At 40.5% G+C, this 22,845-nt stretch overlaps 1 protein-coding gene across 2 annotated transcripts in view; it reads left to right on the top strand.

Moving 5' to 3' along the window:
- LOC138964601 (uncharacterized) overlaps positions 1-22,845 on the top strand; it is a 57,642-nt gene that overhangs the window by 12,747 nt on the left and 22,050 nt on the right. For both annotated transcript variants that reach the window (XM_070336602.1, XM_070336601.1), the window contains exons 2-9: positions 1,189-1,377; positions 13,492-13,664; positions 17,019-17,120; positions 18,640-18,741; positions 19,188-19,340; positions 20,074-20,280; positions 20,580-20,727; positions 22,206-22,386. In XM_070336602.1, coding sequence (XP_070192703.1) covers positions 1,189-1,377; positions 13,492-13,664; positions 17,019-17,120; positions 18,640-18,741; positions 19,188-19,340; positions 20,074-20,280; positions 20,580-20,727; positions 22,206-22,386 — 1,255 coding nt within the window. The remainder of the gene's footprint in view (positions 1-1,188; positions 1,378-13,491; positions 13,665-17,018; positions 17,121-18,639; positions 18,742-19,187; positions 19,341-20,073; positions 20,281-20,579; positions 20,728-22,205; positions 22,387-22,845) is intronic.

Below are 22,845 nucleotides of genomic sequence, written 5' to 3'. Positions count from 1 at the left end.
ACAACATTGTCTGCTTTGTCTGACGTCACTGTCACCAACTGCCTGTGGCTAAAATGACAAAGCAATTTACTCTTTTACCTTGTAACAAACTGGTACTTAAGCCAGTTAAGGCAGAGTTACTGTAATATGATGCCCGACCGTTATGATGTGAAGATCAATACACCCTAATAACCTAGCTTATAAAGGGCATTTGTTTATTAGCTTTACCAAAATAAACCTGTCATCACAGGTCACCTGCAATGTAAAGAAAGGATGGACATGTTTGGCTGGTCGCAAGGGTATACACTGGAAACCCCCTTATTAGACCTCCAAAAATCTGATAAAATCAGGTCTGATGATTTAAAGGAGGGAGTTTTAAAATGGAGGTAAATTTACAGAGGTTATAAACAGAAAAGTTAAAAAGCAAGGTCTTAAAAAGGAGGAAGTCTTAAATCAAGGGGTCTTAAAAGGGGGGTTCCACTGTGCCAGACAGTCTCATCACAGGTATTGTACTGTGCCTGTACTTGTTTTTGCCTCTGTGATGAGAAAAATTGTAATAAAGGACATCTTCTGGTGTCCACTACAAACTGTCCAATGTCATAAAAGAGCATCTGCAAATTCCAGATAACTTTACCTGATCTCTCTTGTCATCACAACTACAGCGGTACCTATAATATCAGGCCCCAATCGATGAGACTGGATGCCTCAAGGAGGCTTAAATCGGAAGGTTGTGAAAGGGGGGTTCCACTGTACTAGAATGATGACAAGTATTGTAGTTTTGTACCACAGGTCTCGCTGTATATATATTTCTTTTTTTTTCCTCGCAGGTTTGACGGTCGATGGTAGATCAGGTAGATGTCCTTTCACCACAGGTCTTACTGTATTTTCCTTTCCTTCCCTCACAGGTTTGACAGTCGATGGTAGATCAGGTAGATGTCCTTTCACCACAGGTCTTACTGTATTTTCCTTTCCTTCCCTCACAGGTTTGACGGTCGATGGTAGATCAGGTAGATGTCCTTTCACCACAGGTCTTACTGTATTTTCCTTTCCTTCCCTCACAGGTTTGACGGTCGATGGTAGATCAGGTAGATGTCCTTTCACCACAGGTCTTACTGTATTTTCCTTTCCTTCCCTCACAGGTTTGATGGTAGATCAGGTAGATGTTCTTTCACCACAGGTCTCACTGTATTTTCTTTTTGTCCTGAACAGGTCTAACCGCGGATGACAGAGTGGCATGTGCAACATCAGAGGCAGGGAATGACGCAGATGAAATAATCGTCCCGCTGGTCAATTTAACAGTATGGAGCACGTCCGGAACCACCGTCTCCCCTGGCAACAAGGATCTGCCTATCCAGGTCAACGGACAGACCTTGGAGTCGGAGGCCAATCTTTTACCTGGTAAACACAACTTGGTTTTTGGTACTGCCTCTTTCATTCTTTAACGTTGCATTTTTTGAGTCACTTGAGAAAAAGTGACTCTATGTAATCGGTCAGTGTTAGTCTGTCCGGCCGGCCGTCCGGCCGGCCGTCCGGCCGGCCGGCCGGCCGTCCGTAGACACCACCTTAACGTTGGACTTTTCTCGGAAACTATCAAAGCGATCGGGCTCATATTTTGTTTAGTCGTGACCTCCAATGACCTCTACACTTTAACGATGGTTTCGTTGACCTTTGACCTTTTTCAAGGTCACAGGTCAGCGTCAAAGGAAAAATTAGACATTTTATATCTTTTCTCGGAAACTATCAAAGCGATCGGGCTCATATTTTGTTTAGTCGTGACCTCCAATGACCTCTACACTTTAACGATGGTTTCGTTGACCTTTGACCTTTTTCAAGGTCACAGGTCAGCGTCAAAGGAAAAATTAGACATTTTATATCTTTGACAAAGTTCATCGGATGTGATTGAAACTTTGTAGGATTATTCTTTACATCAAAGTATTTACATCTGTAGCCTTTTACGAACGTTATCAGAAAAACAAGGGAGATAACTAGCCTTTTCTGTTCGGCAACACACAACTTAACGTTGGGCTTTTCTCGGAAACTATAAAAGTGACCGGGCTCAAATTTTATGTGAACGTGACTCATTGTGTTGTGAATAGCAATTTCTTCCTGTCCATCTGATGCCTCATATAATATTCAGAACTGCGAAAGTGACTCGATCGAGCGTTTGCTCTTCTTGTTATTCTCTGATTCTGAATCTTTCATTGTTTGATGTTGCATCTTTTATTATGCTGGATTCAGAGCAGAATCTTTTACCTGGTAAACAGAAGTTTGTTCATGATACTGTGTGTTTCGTTCAGGATTTTACTGCATCTTTTATTCTTTGAGGCTACATCTTTTTAATTGCATCTTTTATTTATTCTTTAATGCAATTATTTATTTTTAACTATATCTTGTGTTCTTTGATGCTGCATCTTTTATTTTTATTTTTTTCCCTGTGCTTCTTTGTCTTACCCATCAGAAGTGTTTCTAAACAAAACTGTCCTTTAATAAGGACAGTCTTGCTTGAGAAATTCATCGATTTGGATGATAGTTTGTGTCAGTTCTGGTACACAGATGTTAATCTGTTTTTGATACTGCATCTGTTATTCTTATTTTTCTGTACATCGATCTTCGTCTTGCCTACAATAGGTGTTTAAAAATTAAAGTCCTTTTACTAGGACAATTTCACTTGACTAATGCATCGATCTGGATGATAGTTTGTGCCAGTTCTGTTAATGTTATGCAGAAGTCAGAACAGACTCTCTCTCTCTCTGTATTGTATCTCTGTATTGTATACATGTACATGCAGGTATTCTCTCTTTCTCTCTCTCTCTCTTTCTCTCTCTCTCTCTCTCTCTCTCTCTCTCTCTCTCTCTTTCTCTCTCTCTCTCTCTCTCTCTCTCTCTCTCTCTCTCTCTGTCTGTATTGTATACATGCGTATGCAGGTATTCTCTCTCTCTCTCTTTCTATCTCTCTCTCTCTCTCTCTCTCTCTCTCTCTCTCTCTCTCTCTCTCTCTCTCTCTCTCTCTCTCTCTCTCTCTCTCTCTGTATTCTGTATTCTGTTATGCAGAAGTCTATTTTTGATACTGCACCTTAGTCTATTTTTTCTATGCATCTGCCCTGTTGAAGCACTGTTCTAGATTAACAGTTTGCACTAGTGGAAGTCTGTTCAGCTCTTTTTTGTGTGTGTATAATTTGAAATGAAGCTGTTTCGATGTGCTTGTGAGTTGAGTGAATTTTTCTTGTATTGCTTTGGGTGTGGCTCACAGTCAGTGTATGGAATATTCATGATTTTCCTGCAAACCTGAACACCTATTGATACATCAGCTTTTTGAAGTGCATTCAGTCCTGCTTTTTCCTCTTGGTGTGTTGCATGCACTTTAGAACCGCATGAAACACATATAAAAGATACAGATACATGTATGCGTATGCATCATGATGTATGCTCTCTTTCTCTCTCTCTCTCTGAGTATTGCTCTCAGATCTCTCTCTCTCTCTCTCTCTCTCTCTCTCTCTCTCTCTCTCTCTCTCTCTCTCTCTCTCTCTCCCTCCCTCCCTCTCTCTCTCTCTCTCTCTCTCTCTCTCTCTCTCTCTCTCTCTCTATCTCTCCCCCTTGATCCCCACCCTCACTCTCTTTCTTCTCTTCTGAGTTAAGGACTGTGGCCAGTGTGCATAATTAATGTTGCTTTGTATAATATATATAGGTTACACACTCCGAGTTCTGAATATCGTGCATATTTTCCCTAGGGTCGATTTTCAGGTATTACCTGTAAATCGACCCGAGGGAAAATATGCACGATATTCAGGACGAGGTGTGTAAGCTTTTTATCCCATTACTCCAACATTTTCATTAAAAAAAATCAACTTTTTGACACAAACTCTGCGAGTGCCTGTTTTCTGCTCATCAAACCTTCCGCGACCACAAATCGTGTCATCAAATTCATGTGCGAAAAGTTAACGAGTCCCCTTTTGTCTTTTTGGTAAACGCGCCATAAAACGTCTGCTTTTGTATTCAGTCATCAATACTGCTTAAGAAAATGAATAACAGTTATTTTTAGCGTGTTGAAATGAAATTTGATACTGTGCAGTTACCGACCGGTTTCAGTCGGTGACCCTCAAGTGACAAGTCGGTTGTCAGGGGTCCGCCTAAACTACGCGCCAGCACGCGCTAGCACGCGCCAGCACGCGCCAGCTGGAACCATAGCACTTATATACTTTATTTTTATATTTCTAGTTAGTTCATCGTCCATTCTCACATAATACAAAATTTCAAACTTCAATGATAAAAAATACGGAAGTTATGACGAGTTTAAGGAGAGCTAATGCACTACTCTCAAATCCGACGATTGTCGGACATGGAGCCACGGCCTTTGGATAGCTCTCCTATAACGCGTCTTAGCTATCGTAAATTTTATCACTGAAGTTTGAAATTTTGTATAATGTAAGAACTGACGATGAACTAACTAGAAATATAAAAATCAAGTATATAAGTGCTAAGACGCGTTATAGGAGAGCTATCCTAAGGCCGTGGCTCCATGTCCGACAAAAAGACTCGTGCTAATCCCATCTTTCCCGGGGGTGGTAACTATTACAATACGTACTGCCACCCCGTACTGCTGCTCGGCAACCTCAAACACTTGCCGCGCCGAAACAACGCCAGTAGCTGTCGAAAAAAAAATCGACTGATACTTATCCCAGCTTCAGGGGCTGTAACTACACGGGGACACTGCTGCTCAACACCTTCAAAGGCTTGCCGAAAGAACGCCCCTTAACTTCTTGGCAGAAGAACACCCCTTTCTTGTTCATACCGACAGAAAGAAGAAAGAAAGCCTGCCATCCGCGGATCCTTCCGTTGAATTTATGCATATCTCTGCTCAAAAACTTCAAACCCTTTCCGACGAAAAAAAACCCCAACAACGCCCTTCTTTGACATAATGGCAAATACATGACTGACGTATCTTTCCATTGTTGCTGCTCAAATACTTCACTGAAAATAGTTGCCGACAGATCGCCACCGGCTTCGTGTTGTATAATTATAACTAATGCTGGTCCTAAGTTCTTTGAAGTTGAGACTATCCTAGCAGTTCTGCTATCATCCAACACAACCATCACCATTTTGATTTATGGAGCTGAAATTGTGTATAATTAAAGAATAAAGTAACATAAATGATACAGGTCAAGGCAGTGCCTGCTTCAAAGTGGTTGTGCAGTTGGTATGCATTATGTCTGTATTCAGTCAATAGTCGAAGTTTTGTCATAACTTCCGTAATTTTCATTATTGAAAATTGACATTTTGTATTATGTGAGAATGGACGATGATCTAACAAAAAATATAAAAATAAAGTATGTAAGTGCTATGGATCACACACACACACAGAGGAATGAGTGGCTCTGCATCCGACTGACTGTGTTCGAACGAATGACTCCGTATCCGACATTGTTTTTAATCACTGAAGTTTGAAATTTTGTATAATGTAAGAACTGACGATGGAATGACTAGAAACATACAGATAAATCATATAACAGCTATGAATCTCAGTAGCGTCCACTTAAAATTGGTAGTGCGCAGTTTTAGTCACTGCCCGGCGGCGGGATTTTGTCGGATTTGAGAGAAGCGCATTAGCCGGCTCGACTAAAACACGTCATAACTACTGAAATGTTCAACACTCAAGCTTGAAATTTTGTATTATGTAAGAATGGACAATGAACTATATAGACTATAAAAATAAATTATGTAAGTGTTATGGATCACTGGGTAGCGTCTACTTCAAACTAGGCGCCAGCACGCGCCAGCTTGAACCATAGCACTTATATACTTTATTTTTATATTTCTAGTTAGTTCATCGTCCTTTCTCACATAATACAACATTTCAAACTTCAATGATGAAAAATACGGAAGTTATGACGAGTTTAAGGAGAGCTAATGCACTACTCTCAAATCCGACGATTTCCGCCATTGACTAAAGTAACAGCCTGCAAGCTACCACTTTGAAGTAGACGCTACCCGGTGATCCATAACACTTACATAATTTATTTTTATATTCTATATAGTTAATTGTCCATTCTTACAAAAAACAAAATTTCAAGCTTGAGTGTTGAACATTTCAGTAGTTATGACGGGTTTTAGGCGAGCTAATGCGCTACTCTCAAATCCGACAAAATCCGGACTACTGCACGCTACCAAATTTAAGTGGACGCTACTGAGATTCATAGCTGTTATATAATTTATCTGTATGTTTCTAGTCATTCCATCGTCAGTTCTTACATTATACAAAATTTCAAACTTCAGTGATAAAATTTACGATAGCTAAGACGCGTTATAGGAGAGCTATCCTAGCTAAGGCCGTGGCTCCATGTCCGACAATCGTCGGATTTGAGAGTAGTGCATTAGCTCTCCTTAAACTCGTCATAACTTCCGTATTTTTTATCATTGAAGTTTGAAATTTTGTATTATGTGAGAATGGACGATGAACTAACTAGAAATATAAAAATAAAGTATATAAGTGCTATGGTTCAAGCTGGCGCGTGCTAGCGCGTGCTGGCGCGTGCTAGCGCGTGCTGGCGCGTAGTTTAGTCGGACCGGTTGTCAGAGGCATTCGCCAAAAAGACTGCGTGTGTGATTTTACAAGCGATGATGATGATTGCTGAATTTGTGCTTATTCGAGCTGTTGTGCTTCAGGGTTCAAATTTGGATTACTTACTTCTTGAATCGTCATTAATTTTAGGTGAGCCTTACTTTGATGTCTGTCGTTCAGTCTTAGGCCCGCAGTTATCGCTGCAGTATAGTTTTGTTCTGCTGTTTTTTTCAGTGTTGGTCAAAACTTGTAAATCTATTTGCATGCATGACCTGAACCTTAAGACACCGTTGTTAACTTTAAAATTGAAAATAACACGCGAAAGATCTGACCTCCTTCGCCACCTTTTATTTTAACCGTATCTCTAACTTTGTAAGTGGCAATTTCCATGTTGTTGGTAAACTTTTTCAGTTGCCGAAGATTCTGTAAGCAGACGATAGATCTGCACCAGACGACAGATGGGACAGGACAGCCTTGTTCTGTTGAACCAGATTTAGCAATCAATGCTCTAAAAGCGATAGCAAATGAACAAAACTGTAAGCATACTGTTTTAGTTTAATTCTTATTTCGTCGCTCAGGATTTTGAATCAGGATTTTGTTGTCGGGATTGATCTAAGCGCCTATGAAGAGTACTAGTGTTATGCGCCTTGAATCACTGTGTGTCTCTGTCGCTCTCTCTCTGTCGCTCTCTCTCTCTCACCGCTTCAGCCAACTCTTTTCACCCCAGCAGATTATGTGTATTCTTTGTTGTTTTCTTTATTTCTTCAATGTTAAAATGTATGGAGAGCGTTAGCTAAACGTGAGTTCGACTTTTATACCGCAGAATATCTCAATCATTTTGCTGAAGAAAATAGTCCCCGAGTTAATGATAAATATGACGATGACCTCTATAAACTATTCAGCTGTACTCTGAGATCAAAGACGATGACCAATGACAGGTAAGTTCAAGACTCGGTTGTGATGGATTATCCAAATGGTTGGGATGGATTATCCAGAATAATCACCTCCTCAGCTAACAGAGACAAAGAGGCAGGTCATGGGATAAAATAAGATGTCTTGAGAGGGACGTATTGTACTACATGGAAAACTACTGCTTCTTGGCCTAAGCATTCATTCTTTTATTGGCTGATCGTTTTTAGCTCTCTCTCTCTCTCTCTCTCTCTCTCTCTCTCTCTCTCTCTCTCTCTCTCTCTCTCTCTCTCTCTCTTTCTCTTTCTTAAGGATATGATTTTGTTGTTGTTGGTTTTTGTTGTTGTTGAGAAAGGCAAGAGTACTTTCCTGGCAATGTGTATGTGAGAGTGTTCATTTAAGTTTCATTTTCAGTGAGTCATGATAGGACAAGAAGTTCAGAGGATTAGTGAAACTACTGCTGTTTTTTTTAATATATTTTTTTTTTATAAAGCTGTACGGAAGTCATTGCTGAAGAAGGTGTGCTTGAAGTGCCTGTATCCCTTTGTGTGTGTGTGTGTGTGTGTGTGTGTGTGTGTGTGTGTGTGTGTGTGTGTGTGTGTTGGGTGAGATTGTGTGTGTGTGTGTGTGTGTGTGTGTGTGTGTGTGTGTGTGTGTGTGTGTGTGTGTGTGTGAGAGAGAGGGTTTCATGCACACATTGATAAATGAAGGCATACATGACAGAAATCAAGGTTGTGTCAGATAGAGAAGTGACTAATGTTCAAGATTTGATTCGCATGTGTAATGTAATAGCCACATTTACCTAGTCACAACTGAAATTGAAAGTGCGTTATATGAACAGGTTGGCCTGAGTTGGATTCATCTAAAGTATGACTACTTGCTTGAGTGTTCCTGTAATCTACAGAAACCAACATTTAACTGTTGTGTTTCCTCTGCTGTGAGGGTTATTCAGTACAACTTTTCCAGTTTATAGTTCTTTACGCAGACTCTAGTCTAAAGAATCATCAAGTTATGCATTGTAAAGAACCGTGAGATGCATCTGCCTGCCTGATAACTTGCACAACAAGGCTTGTTTTGAAAGATACACTGTATTTGAGGAAGGATGGGAGCCATGTTTCTACCAGTTTGCAAATCTCCTGCAGCAGAAGTACAGGTGCCTTACATAATCCAGCTTAGCCTCTAAGTTTTGCTATTTCCTTACTTGCTTCTTGCAGGTTGCAGAAAAATAACTAAATTTAGCAGAGTTTGAAAAGTATGCTGCCGCGCAGTAACGCAGCGATGAAACCTACAATTTGGTTTTAATTTGGGAATGAGTAACAGGTGGAATAACAGTCTAGGAATATTATAAGATGTTTGGTGGCTTGTTGACAGACCAGCTTTTTTGTTGGTCCAAGGGGACCATATCGTCTTTTGTTTCATCTTTATCGACCAAGGCCGAAGGCCGCGGTTGATAAATATGAGACAAAAGGCGATATGCTCCCCGAGGACCAACAACAAAATGCTGGTCTGACGACAAGCCACCAAACATCGTTTTTGTCATCATTTTGGTTGTGCAACAAAATGCACAATAACCCACAGGGAGACGAATTTTTAGAATCCAACTCCGGACCACAAAGCATCGTCACAGTAGCTCGAGATAACACGTCAACCTTGTATGTGACGTCAAACGTAGCTTGTTGACGCTTTTCTTCCAGTCTGAAAATGTACAGAGCTGCGATCATACGTGTGAGTTCAGTAAGTGTTGAACATATTTCTTTTCTTTTTCGTTGTGGACTTTGCGATTACAGAGATAAGTTGCAAATTGACCATGAGTCGCCGCGGTAATTATCAACATTGATTGGGTTTTTGAGAGTGAATGCTTACAATCGTTGTCCTCGGAAACATAAATACAAAGCCGCGATGGTTCCACACATCAAACAATCAGCCTGATTGGCTTTTACTTTGACAATCCACGTTTCACCTGAAAGCTCAAACCCATTCACCACCTCGATTTATTGCCTGGGGAACATGACATTTATTTCCCAGGTGCTTGTGAATGAAAACTCGTGAAAATGATGACAAATATATATATGTGATTGATGTTTACGCATTGAATAATAGAAACCTCTCTCAGGCCCCTAGTATTGACTGGGTGTATTCCACACGGTTAGAAATAACATGTGGTATCTTTATCAGCATATGCTTTTATGTGTGATAGACTTTGTTTAACATTATATGTGGATGTGAAAATGCGACAGATGGGCAGTAATGAATGTACTACTACTGCAACACACTTTCTCTTGTACACATTAGCCTTAAGTTAATGGAGACTTTCACTGTTAATGTCTTGCCGGCTTGTTATACCCGAAAATACGGGATTACATGATTGTACTGATGATGACAGTGACAGAGTTTTGTGTGGACAGAAGTAGAGTGATTAGATCATGTTTTCTTTGTAGCAGACAGATAAGAAACTCTGTGTACTGTATGTGATTTGTGAATACCTCGAACATGGCACAATTCAATTGAACGATTGAACGATTTTCTGTGTGTCTCTCTGTCTTGCCTGGCAGGATCCCACCCCTTGCTCTTTGTCTGTCACTGACCTTTCTCTCTGTCTCTCTCTCTGTGTCTGACTGTTGGCCTCTGTCTCTCTCTGATTGTCTCGCTCTCTCTAAGTGAGTCTAACACACACACACACACACATGCACACACACACACACACACATGCACACACACACACATGCACACACATAGTGACACATACATTTCCATATGTGAGGATACATGTACATACTACCAAACTGACAACATCTTCAGACTCATCTTGAACTCTCTTTTCAGGCCTCATTGTTAGAGTTAAACTTTGTGAGGAAAATCTCCTTGGCTTTTCCTCGTATCAGTTACTTCCACACCCAAAACAAAGATTTTATCATTGTGCAGGCCGTATAGTTTTCAGAAATCAATAAAATTGTGCATGCACTTTTCCACGGGAAGAAATATATTGTGTGCCAAGAGATGGATTTGATTCATGTTGGGGTACGGTTATGAACTACCATGCAAATAACATCAATTTGGCCTGGATTTAATTTGCAGAGACATTTATTAGACTCGCCACTTGTAATGTTGGATTGGATTGATTGTTGGAAAAAAAGGAGTGTCTGAACCAAGTGTGTGTCACAATGTCTGTGTGTGTGAACAGGGTGTTACAGTTTGCAGATACCCCCCGCGGGTTAGGGGGAAGAATTTACCCGATGCTCCCCAGCATGTCGTAAGAGGCGACTAACGGATTCTGTTTCTCCTTTTACCCTTGTTAAATGTTTCTTGTATAGAATATAGTCAATTTTTGTAAAGATTTTAGTCAAGCAGTATGTAAGAAATGTTAAGTCCTTTGTACTGGAAACTTGCATTCTCCCAGTAAGGCAATATATTGTACTTCGTTGCAAGCCCCTGGAGCAAATTTTTGATTAGTGCTTTTGTGAATAAGAAACAATTGACAAGTGGCTCTATCCCATCTTCCCCTTTTCCCTGTCGCGATATAACCCTTCGTGGTTGAAAACGACGTTAAACACCAAATAAAGAAAGAAAGTTTGCAGATTAATTCTATTCGAGGTGTTGATTGTGATGACTCTTTGAATATCACGCTTAAGTCATTTATATTTCTGCTTTTATTACATTTAGTCAAGTTTTGACTAAATGTTTTAACGTAGAGGGGGGAATCGATACGAGGGTCGTGGTGTATGTGTGTGTGTGTGTGTGTCTGTCTGTGTGTGTGTGTGTGTAGAGCGATTCAGACTAAACTACTGGACCGATCTTTATGAAATTTGACATGAGAGTTCCTGGGTATGAAATCCCCGAACGTTTTTTTCATTTTTTTGATAAATGTCTTTGATGACGTCATATCCGGCTTTTCGTGAAAGTTGAGGCGGCACTGTCACGCCCTCATTTTTCAACCAAATTGGTTGAAATTTTGGTCAGGTAATGTTCGACGAAGCCCGGACTTCGGTATTGCATTTCAGCTTGGTGGCTTAAAAATTAATTAATGACTTTGGTCATTAACAAGAAGAGCAAACGCTCGATCGAGTCACTTTCGCAGTTCTGAATATTATATGAGGCATCAGATGGACAGGAAGAAATTGCTATTCACAACACAATGCATACCTGAAGAATTCAAGACATACCTGTGACCTTGAAAAAGGTCAAAGGTCACCAAAGCAGACGTCAAAGTGTAGAGGTCACTGGGAGTCACGTTCACATAAAATTTGAGCCCGGTCACTTTTATAGTTTCCGAGAAAAGCCCAACGTTAAGTTGTGTGTTGCCGAACAGAAAAGGCTAGTTATCTCCCTTGTTTTTCTGATAACGTTCGTAAAAGGCTACAGATGTAAATACTTTGATGTAAAGAATAATCCTACAAAGTTTCAATCACATCCGATGAACTTTGTCAAAGATATAAAATGTCTAATTTTTCCTTTGACGCTGACCTGTGACCTTGAAAAAGGTCAAAGGTCAACGAAACCATCGTTAAAGTGTAGAGGTCATTGGAGGTCACGACTAAACAAAATATGAGCCCGATCGCTTTGATAGTTTCCGAGAAAAGTCCAACGTTAAGGTGGTGTCTACGGACGGCCGGCCGGCCGGCCGGACAGACTAACACTGACCGATTACATAGAGTCACTTTTTCTCAAGTGACTCAAAAATCTGAAAATTGTAAAAAAAAAAAATTTTTTATAAAACGATCCAAATTTACGTTCATCTTATTCTCCATCATTTGCTGATTCCAAAAACATATAAATATGTTATATTCGGATTAAAAACAAGCTCTGAAAATTAAATATATAAAAATTATTATCAAAATTAAATTTTCCAAATCAATTTAAAAACACTTTCATCTTATTCCTTGTCGGTTCCTGATTCCAAAAACATATAGATATGATATGTTTGGATTAAAAACACGCTCAGAAAGTTAAAACGAAGAGAGGTACAGAAAAGCGTGCTATCCTTCCCAGCGCAACTACTACCCCGCTCTTCTTGTCAATTTCACTGCCTATGCTGTGAGCGGTGGACTGACGATGCTACGAGTATACGCGTTCTTGCTGCGTTGCATTGCGTTCAGTTACATTCTGTGAGTTCGACAGCTACTTGACTAAATGTTGTATTTTCGCCTTACGCGACTTGTTCTATTTTCAAAAGCCTGAATCATCAGTGACACTGACACATGTTCTAAAAATAGAGGTTAATCAGTAACTGGTGTTTTTTGTAACCAATAGTGAGTGTGACATCACTTAATTGGGTGTCCATGCATGAAAGTAAATGTATAGGAATGATATGTATCCCATTTTATGTAGTCTGATCAGTGTGAATCATCAATCTGTACTGGACTACTGACACATAATTAAGATACTACTTACTACTATGGCTGCATATGATGTTGATTAGATTATTAATACATGTATTTGTTGCTGTCTTTTATGTTATTTAAGGACAGCTTTTTGAGAAAGAATATATATATAACCTGGGACTTTTAGGATGAGGGTTGTCAGCCTGTTTACAAAATAGTTTGAACTGTCTCTGATTTCTGACAATAACCTGACTTGCAGAAGAAAAAGGTTGAATCATATGAGTTGTGTATTATGCACAGATATGCTGGTGGCTTCATTGGTTTCATTCACATTCTGAGTCTGTGTGGCATGTGTGTATGTTTCTGTCTGTCACTCTGTCTGCGTGCATATGCATATATTAGCCTGTGTAATTTGTTTGTGTGTGTGCAGACATGCACATTTGTCTACGTCTTCATCCTTTTAAGCAGCCTCAATCGTCCTATCGATTATTCTGCTGCGTTCTAAATGTGTTAATCCACTTACTCTCACATATGTTTCATGTTCCCTGTTTAATCACAATGCAATTGCTTTCAGATTTGTGTGTTTCAGTTGTATTTCTTCTTGTTGTATTATGTGTCACAGTGTACCTCATATTAGCCATATTCCGAAGCACTCAACGCTTTGTATTCATTAGTAGTGACTACACCATTCCAAGCAATCACATTATACACTCGCTCTTTTACTCCACAGGCAGCCTAATAGAAATTGGCGACAAACAACTGGAATTTTCCGACGGACCTCTGGCCAGACCACGACGTCGCTGTTTGCCGCCTACGCCAGGTTTACCCATCAGCCCCACGCCCCCACCAAAACCCACGCGCCACAGTGGAGAGGATGGACCAGGGCTGATCAAAGCTAAACCTGTGAGTATATTTTAAACAAAAACTTCTTCATCTTCTGCGTTCATGGGGATATAGCTCAGTTGGTAGCGCGCTGGATTTGTATTCAGTTGGCCGCTGTCAGCGCGAGTTCGATCCCAGGTTCGGCGGAAATTTATTTCACAGAGTCAACTTTGTGTGCAGACTCTCTTCGGTGTCCGAACCACCCCCCGTGTATACTACATTGGGTGTGCACGTTAAAGATCCCACGATTGACAAAAGGGTCTTTCCTGGCAAAATTGCTTAGGCACAGTTAATAATTGTCTACCATACCCGTGTGACTTGGAATAAGGCCGTGAAAGGTAAATATGCGCCGACATGGCTGCATCTACTGGCCGTATAGAATTTCATCTCACACGGCATCACTGCAGCGCCTAGAACTGTACCCACAGAATATGCGCGATATAAGCTTCATTGATTGATTGATTGAATTCCCTTGTACATTCTGTTTTTTTCTATGAGCGTGTCTTTAAGTGTAGGACCGTTTTTAACCCCGCCATTTAGGTAGCCATACTCCATTTTGGGGGGATGTGTCTTGGTTGTTTTAGTTTTTCTATAACCCACCCAACTCAGCATCTTTATCGTGCCAACTTGGTCTTGTGCCTGCACACGAAGGGGGATAAGACTCGAGCAGGTCTGCACATAAGTGTGAGGACTGGGTGGCCGAGTGGTAACGCACTTGCGCTCTGAAGCGAGAGGTTGTGAGTTCGACCCTGGGTCAGGGCGTTAGTAATTTTCTCCCCCCTTTCCTAACCCAGGTGGTGGGTTTAAGTGCTAGTCTTTCGGATGAGACGAAAAACCGAGGTCCCTTCGTGTACACTACATTGGGGTGTGCACGTTAAAGATCCCACGATTGACAAAAAGGTCTTTCCTGGCAAAATTGTATAGGCAGGTTTCACAGTATTGTGTTCAGCAATTTACTATTTACACACTCAAATTCTACAAAATAAATGTTGGCACACAATTCAAAGGACATGTTTTTCCAACAAAGTGAGTTTGTTACAACTAAAAACAGTAATTTTTTTTATAGTCCTGGTCCTTATTTATATCTAAAAACCAGGCGCAAAGCGGCATACCCTGAAAACGCAAAAAAAGCAATACGGTCATCCTATGCATGCATATAGCTCATATAGCCAAAACCGTTGAAGATAGAAAGACATTTATTGAACAAAAAATATGCCCCACATCATTCTTAACAAGTTTTGTTCTTGTATGTATATCAAAATATTGATTCTCAAATGAATGGTTTGAAAAAATACGACTTCCGGCAGACCTAGACCGTTTTGAAGGGAAAAACCGTCTTTTTTTTCAAACCATTCCTTGGCCATCAATATTTTCATATACATGTAAGACCAAAACGTGTTAAGACTGGTGTTGTGCATCTAGTTTGTTCAATAAATGTCTTTCTATCTTCAATGGTTTTGGCTAGATGAGGTAACAAGAGAAGGATATGGGCATTGGAATTACGTCAACATTTCGAGCATTGTCACAGATGAAACATTTACTGCAGGGTGCTCCTGATTAACAAACCGAGCAAAACTGAAAATTATTGAAGAGAAGACATGTCTGAACAGTTTATAAAGAGACAAGTTTGCAATCATTTGTAAACACCATTATTGTATGGAGGAGTAACTGTTCCCCTACCCCCTAAGAAGGTATTTCTGTCCGTCAACCACGTGAGCGATCGCCACAAATCGAGGCATCACTCGCATTTCAGTTTGGACACACCGGCTGATTGCAAATGCACAGTACGTGTTTCGACACTGAAACGTGACGATTGAGCGTCAAAATAGTTTCTTAAAACAGTCGAAAATGGAGTTAAATGTGACTTCAACACTCAGTGGCGATCGTTAGAGTGGCGATTGTTACTAGACGGACACTAGAAAACCTCAGAAAATGTAATTACTTTGCGATTTTTTTAACTGAAAAACTGTTGCGGTCTTTTTCTGTCGAGCGCGAGCGTCAACGTAAAACAACGTGAGGTCACTTCCTCCCCAAACGGTTAGTTTTTGAATGAAAAGAAAAATGTGGCGATCGTTACATTGTTTAGACGGACTGGATCGCAACTTTGAAACTCGGGTCACCGTGCGTCGATCAAGGGCAAATTGACCTCGGCAACATTATAACTCACTTCAAGGGTGCACAAACTTGTATTTACAGTATACAAAATTAGGTAAACTTGTGTTTTTGTCCTGTGAAATCACAATTAGTTTCGATGCTCTTGATATCGCTATGCGGACGGACAGATCCGAATCCCCATACATTTTTTTTGCGGAGCTAGTATAAGTTAGAATTTGTGTTATGGATATCGATTGTTGTTGAAAAACAATCATTTCAATGTGTTCTGGCACTCTCAACCACCACAGCATTGATACTTGTGCATGTGTGTGTTGGAATTTAGTTCTTTGTTTAGTGATGCTGTGGCAAAAGTAAATTCATCCGTCCGTATTTTGACGATCGCCACCATTCACACGCACATAAATAAACACATTATCAAAAATTTCAACTTTTATTTTCAAAAAAGTATTTAAACAACAACTAGTTTGCATGTTAATACAACAAATACAGCAGATTCTCACAGATATGGATTTAAAAGACTAAGCAAATCTGAGACTATCAAAATGGCCTAATACCATGAAACCTGCCTATAGGCATAGAGAAAAATGTCCACCAAAATACCCGTGTGACTTGGAATAATAAGCCATGAAAAGTAGGATATGCGCCGAAATGGCTGCGATCTGCTGGCCAATGTGAATGCGTGATGCATTGTGTAAAAAAAATTTCATCTCACACGGCATAAATAAATCAGTGTGCCTTGAATATGTGCGCGATATAAATTGCATAAAAAAATTAAAAATTTTTTTTTAAAATCCCTGCGCTTAGAACTGTACCCACGGAATACGCGCGATATAAGCCTCATATTGATTGATTGATTGATAAGTTGACCTTGGAGATTGGAAAAAATCTCCACCCTTAACCCAGCAGGAGTACCTCGGATTCGAACTCTGAACCTTCCACATGGAAGGCTGACATCTTAACTACTAGCATATTGCACCCATCTAACAATAACAAGAACATGAATTTAAGAGGCCTGATGTAGCTAAAATGCTATTAGTATTTGATTTAATGTGAAGGGTGTAATAGCCTTGTGATTAGGATGTTGGCCTCAGATGTGGAAGATTCCGGGTTCGATTCCTGTCTGCCTCTGGTTGGTTGAGGGTGGAGATTTTCTTTTCTTTTCTTTTCTATAAGATATGAACCTGTTTTGGAATTGAACAGGCAGTATCAGTTTAACAGATAAAATTGTCACATCTGAATACTATATTGACATATTTTCAGTTGTCAGTGAGAAAGCAGCCACCCCTTCCGAACGACTGGGCAGTGATTGAACTGCCAAGCACGGATGCTGAGCTGTTGAAAAAGACGCGCAAACCTGAACAAGTATGTATACCCTCTCTCTTTTCTGCTCTTTCTCTGTCTCACCCCCCCCCCCCCCCCCCTTTCCCCTAGCCAACTATTTTCACTCCAACACTTCAACACTATGCTTCCTTGAGCACCCAATAAAGATTGCCTGCTACATTTTGTCAAAAGTGCCCTTGTGACCACTGCTAAACAAAACACCTGCCTACAGTGACCACCTTAAAGGATCCAAGACCTTTTGTTTTTGTGTGATTCACCTTTAGATGGTGACCACCTGTCTGTAACCAACATTTTTGATGGGTCTCTTTGTGTGGTCGTTATAGACCGGTTTGGCTGTAATCCATGCGCAGATCCCGTAATGGACACATCAATCATCTGCAAAATTGGAAGACAGTGTGGCTTGAGCAGATTACAGCAAGCCTTGCTTCATAACTTCCTTCAGTTAAGTCTCATGGGAACTGGAAAGGAGACAGCATGATTCTGTTTGGGAAGCAAAGGGTTAATCCCCCTCTCTTTTCCTTCAGCCCTCTGTTGTTGGTTTTCCTTCTTTAATGCAGCATCAGTCTGCCTTCTGCTTTTTATTGAGTCACTTGAGAAAAAGTGACTCTATGTAATCGGTCAGTGTTAGTCTGTCCGGCCGGCCGGCCGTCCGGCCGGCCGTCCGGCCGGCCGTCCGGCCGGCCGTCCGTAGACACCACCTTAACGTTGGACTTTTCTCGGAAACTATCAAAGCGATCCGGCTCATATTTTGTTTAGTCGTGACCTCCAATGACCTCTACACTTTAACGATGGTTTCGTTGACCTTTGACCTTTTTCAAGGTCACAGGTCAGCGTCAAAGGAAAAATTAGACATTTTATATCTTTGACAAAGTTCATCGGATGTGATTGAAACTTTGTAGGATTATTCTTTACATCAAAGTATTTACATCTGTAGCCTTTTACGAACGTTATCAGAAAAACAAGGGAGATAACTAGCCTTTTCTGTTCGGCAACACACAACTTAACGTTGGGCTTTTCTCGGAAACTATAAAAGTGACCGGGCTCAAATTTTATGTGAACGTGACTCCCAGTGACCTCTACACTTTGACGTCTGCTTTGGTGACCTTTGACCTTTTTCAAGGTCACAGGTATGTCTTGAAGGAAAAAAATTGAAATATCATATCTCTGAAACTATTCATCGGATTTGATTCAAACTTTATAGGATTATTCTTTACATCAAATTATTTACATCTGTATTGTGTTGTGAATAGCAATTTCTTCCTGTCCATCTGATGCCTCATATAATATTCAGAACTGCGAAAGTGACTCGATCGAGCGTTTGCTCTTCTTGTTTAATTTTTCTTTTAACCTACCCATGTCATATATATATATACAGGGTATGCATTATTTGTACATTTCTAGGTGACCAGTTATGATGGCCTGTATTCTGTTTGTCTTTTAGGCAGTATGGGTTACCAAACAAAACACACACAAAACTGTGTGTGTTCCCTTAACACACTGATCTAATTGGTGTTGGCTTTGGTTTTGTTTTGCTTTGCAGTTGGCCAGCCTGGCTTCAAGCTATGTGGCTAAACACATTGAACTTCACACAGACGCTCGCATCACATCCGACCTGCACAATCAGATCTTCTCTGCTATGCTGGTGAGTCTCGGTAACAACTTGTGTGTGTATGTGTGTGGCTGGGTGCTTGCCAGGAGGGAAGTGTTCTTTCACTGCATTTGTGGATGGGAAAAAACAACAACAAAACAACATTGCCTTACGGGACTTGTTAGATTGTGCAGACCTCTTACATAAACCCATTTGGGTTTGCATCACCTCTGGTTTCAACAGTGTACACAGCATTGTTATTTGAGTATTGATTATTTTTAACTTAATTATTTCCCTAATTATTATCATTAGATAATTAGTAATCAGTAGTTATTAGTAGAAGCTAATTGAACAAATGTGAACATTTACCAGACTGAAGTAGAAAGTTATTGCTGATTGATTTGTGGAACTGTGTTACGAGAAGCTTACAGAATGAGATAGGTTTTGTGTTTGTTCATGCAAATCACAATCTCTTCACCTTTTTGTTGTTGCACAAACAGGAAGTGGCACACCATGGACGCAGCATTTTACAGCATTTCCTGACTGGGCTGATCGAGGAACAAAGTATCACCGGCCACGAGGATGACCAGCCTCCTGAACCCTCCCACGGTGCCGTCATCATACTTCTCAGGGAAATCCTCAGGCAGTTTCTGGTCAGTAGTAGATGTATTGAGATTAACTTGCTGCACTGTAGATGGTTGATCAGTCTTGTGCAATGGCCTGACTTTATGGAAAATTTGTTGTAAGGACAACAAAAAAAAGTGGAAAAAAGTCCAGCTCCTTCCTTTATCTTCCATGCACTTACAGGATTCAAACACAAAACCTCCCGTTTGAAAGTTAGAAGCACTATCAATGAGATAATTTTTCCTTTGATAATATAGTTTACAGTTATTAGCTTACACTGTCTCTGTACCGTTTCAGGTCCCAGAAAGCCTGATGACAGTCAGTCTCATCATGCTGTGAGCGTTGAGTCACACACCCTACGTCATACAGTTATTTATTTGTCAGGTGATAATTAATTTACCTGTACTTTTTCAGGACCCAGAAAGCCTGGTGACAGTGAGTCTCATCATGCTGCGGGCGTTGATCCACATACCTGGCACCACACAGTTGCTAGTGGACTGTCAGGTGATAATTAATTTTACCTGTACCTTTTCAGGACCCAGAGAGCCTGGTGGCAGTGAGTCTCATCATCCTGCAAGTGTTAAGCCGCACAGTTGTTAGTTAACTGTCAGGTGATAATTAATTTACCTGTACTTTTTCAGGACCCAGAAAGCCTGGTGACAGTGAGTCTCATCATGCTGCGGGCGTTGATCCACATACCTGGCACCACACAGTTGCTAGTGGACTGTCAGGTGATAATTAATTTTACCTGTACCTTTTCAGGACCCAGAAAGCTTGGTGACAGTGAGTCTCATCATGCTGAGAGCATTGAGCCACATACCTGGCGCCACACAGTTGCTAGTGGACTGTCAGGTGACCAGTGCCGTGCTGGGGACAATGGCCGCACTCAAATCGGCCACCACTGTCCAGCAGTACTGTCTGGACGTTCTGGCCAAGATCGCCCTGTACCAGCCCTCCATCACAGAGAAGGTGTGTTAAAGGCCGGCCTTTTTATCTTTGGGATGTTGCCTTATTTTGTTTGTCAAGCTTTGAAAATATGATTCTACATCACTCTAATGAATGCGTCCCAAACTATCTGGAATATGCAAATTTTGTGTTGTGATCATGACATGTCCGTCTGTCTGTCTCTCTATTTCTCTCTCTCTTTCTCTCTCCATTTTCTAATGCACGTGAATGCATGCCTTTTCTTCATTCAGATCTCTGTATCTGCCTCTTCCAATGTTTCCTTGATGACTGTACTTGTATTTAACCTTGTGTCCATGTTTCAGGCCCCACTGCGAGAGTCGGCCATAGATCTGATCTCGCTGGCCATGGAGGCACATCCAAAGAGCACGGTGGTTGCACAGGCTGCCTGTCGCGTTCTCGCCAACCTGGCCACCACTCTCTACACCGTCATCAGCCACAAACTTGACAGCTGTGAGTGTTGGAGATCTGTAGCAATAAGTTTGAATCTCGTTATGTTGATCTGGAGTTTTCTGACTACTAGTTTGTATTTTGGGGGGAGGGGTCAAAATCCAGTTTAGGCACACACAAAAAAATAATCTATTTACGGTAACATAGGCAAAATAAATAGGGTCGGTAGGTCCGGATTTTTTTTTTTTCCAAGAAAACATTTTTAAGTTATTTTGCCAAAAAACAAAGACTTTTTTTTTTTTTTTTTCCAAATGCCAAAAAAAAGTCTAGGGTCGCGCGAAAAAAATAGGGTCGGTCGGGATACCGTAAACAGACTATTTTTTTGGGGGGGGCCTTAGAGATCAGACAGAATTAACGTTTTGAGTCAAATTTGCAACAATAAGGAATGAATCTCATCTTTGTGTTTTTATGATGTAAGTTTTTTGTGTGTGTGTGGGTTTTTTCATTGGCATTTTCATCTTGCTCACATAGCTTTTTCACATTTTATCTTTTAACTCCACATATCCTATTTTTCAGATTGTACAGCATCAAACACATTTAGGATGTTTGTTTGCTTGCTGGTTCCCATCATTTCCATTTGTATGCTTCTTTAGTCAATATTATATGTTTTGGTATTTGTTTAAGGACAGGTTGTTAGACATTGTCAAGGCAATACCCCCCGCGGGTTAGGGGGAGTCCCATATTGGTTGGGACTAGAAAGAATTTACCCGATGCTACCCAGCATGTCGTAAGAGGCGACTAACGGTTCTGTTTCTTCTCTTCTTTTGTCTTATTTCTGCCTTACCAGTCCTTTCACCTATATTTCCTTCCAAGAAAACTCTCCCTACTATTCCCTGCAGTTTTCCAATTCTTTTCTTGTTGTCTTATTTCTACCTGACTGGATCCATCACCTTTATTTCACTTACCAAAAGTCTTCTTTTCCACATCCTTATTTCTCTGCACCCCGCATGTCGTATGAGGCGACTAACGGATTCTGTTTCTCCTTTAACCCTTGTTAAGTGGTTCTTGTATAGAATATAGTCAATGTTTGTAAAGATTTTAGTCAAGCAGTATGTAAGAAATGTTTAGTCCTTTGTACTGGAAACTTGCATTCTCCCAGTAAGGTCATATATTGTACTACGTTGCAAGCCCCTGGAGCAATTTTTTGATTAGTGCTTTTGTGAACAAGAAACACTTAACAAGTGGCTCTATCCCATCTCCCCCCTTTCCCCTATCCCATCTCCCCCTTTCCCTCGTCGCGATATAACCTTCGTGGTTGAAAACGACGTTAAACACCAAATAAAGAAAGAAAGAAAGACAAGGCAATGTGCCTTAAACCTTGTAAAATAAAGTTTGTCCATTCGTTCGTTCGTTAGTTCATCATTAGATTTAACTTCTATCTTGAGTAACTTGTAATTTTCGCCATTTGCTGAACTCTCCTTTACACTTCAAAATGACATATTCAGTGAAAGAAGACATCGCCTTTCTGTGTGTTGTTTCAGATCATGCAGTGTCAGAAGAACTCCAGATGTTTGTAACAGGGTTGATCGCTGTAGTGGATTACATGTTCACCAAGAGTATGCCCTCCGTTCAAAGTGCCCTCAAACGTCACGACCATGACCTTACGATCAAAACAGACGGCCGGAGATATCTCTTCATTTACGCCAAGCTGGAGCAGTTGAAGTAAGACACCTAATTTTTTTCCGTATGTAGGTGGGTTTGGATGCTGAAAAAAGTTGCTGTGTCCCCAGAAAGCATATTTTTTATTTAATGAATGAATAGAAGTATTTCCAGTGTCATCAGTTTGCTGCACTGAATACCTTCCTGGGATTAATATCACCTCCAAAGTAGGTCCTGTGGTTGTAACTGATCGGGCAGAAACTCCATTCCACTACCCGACCCTCGTTTATCTCAATCTTGGCATGTCATATTCAACATTCTGTAACAGAAAGTTGGATTGATTTCTCTAATTTTTTTCACACTTATTTCAGCACATTCTGAAATTATTGCAGACAAAATGTTAGCAAAATATCAGCGAAGTCGATTTTCGGGGTCAATCGCTGTCGGATGTTTTTAAGTGTGATTTACACCAGGAAAACTTGTCCTTTGTGTGCTTTTCATGTAGAAAAAAAGGGAAAGATT

The sequence above is a fragment of the Littorina saxatilis genome, linkage group LG4 (assembly GCF_037325665.1).
Source record: "Littorina saxatilis isolate snail1 linkage group LG4, US_GU_Lsax_2.0, whole genome shotgun sequence".
In the NCBI taxonomy this organism is placed as follows: domain Eukaryota; kingdom Metazoa; phylum Mollusca; class Gastropoda; order Littorinimorpha; family Littorinidae; genus Littorina; species Littorina saxatilis.
This window is presented reverse-complemented; position numbering and strand designations above follow the sequence as displayed.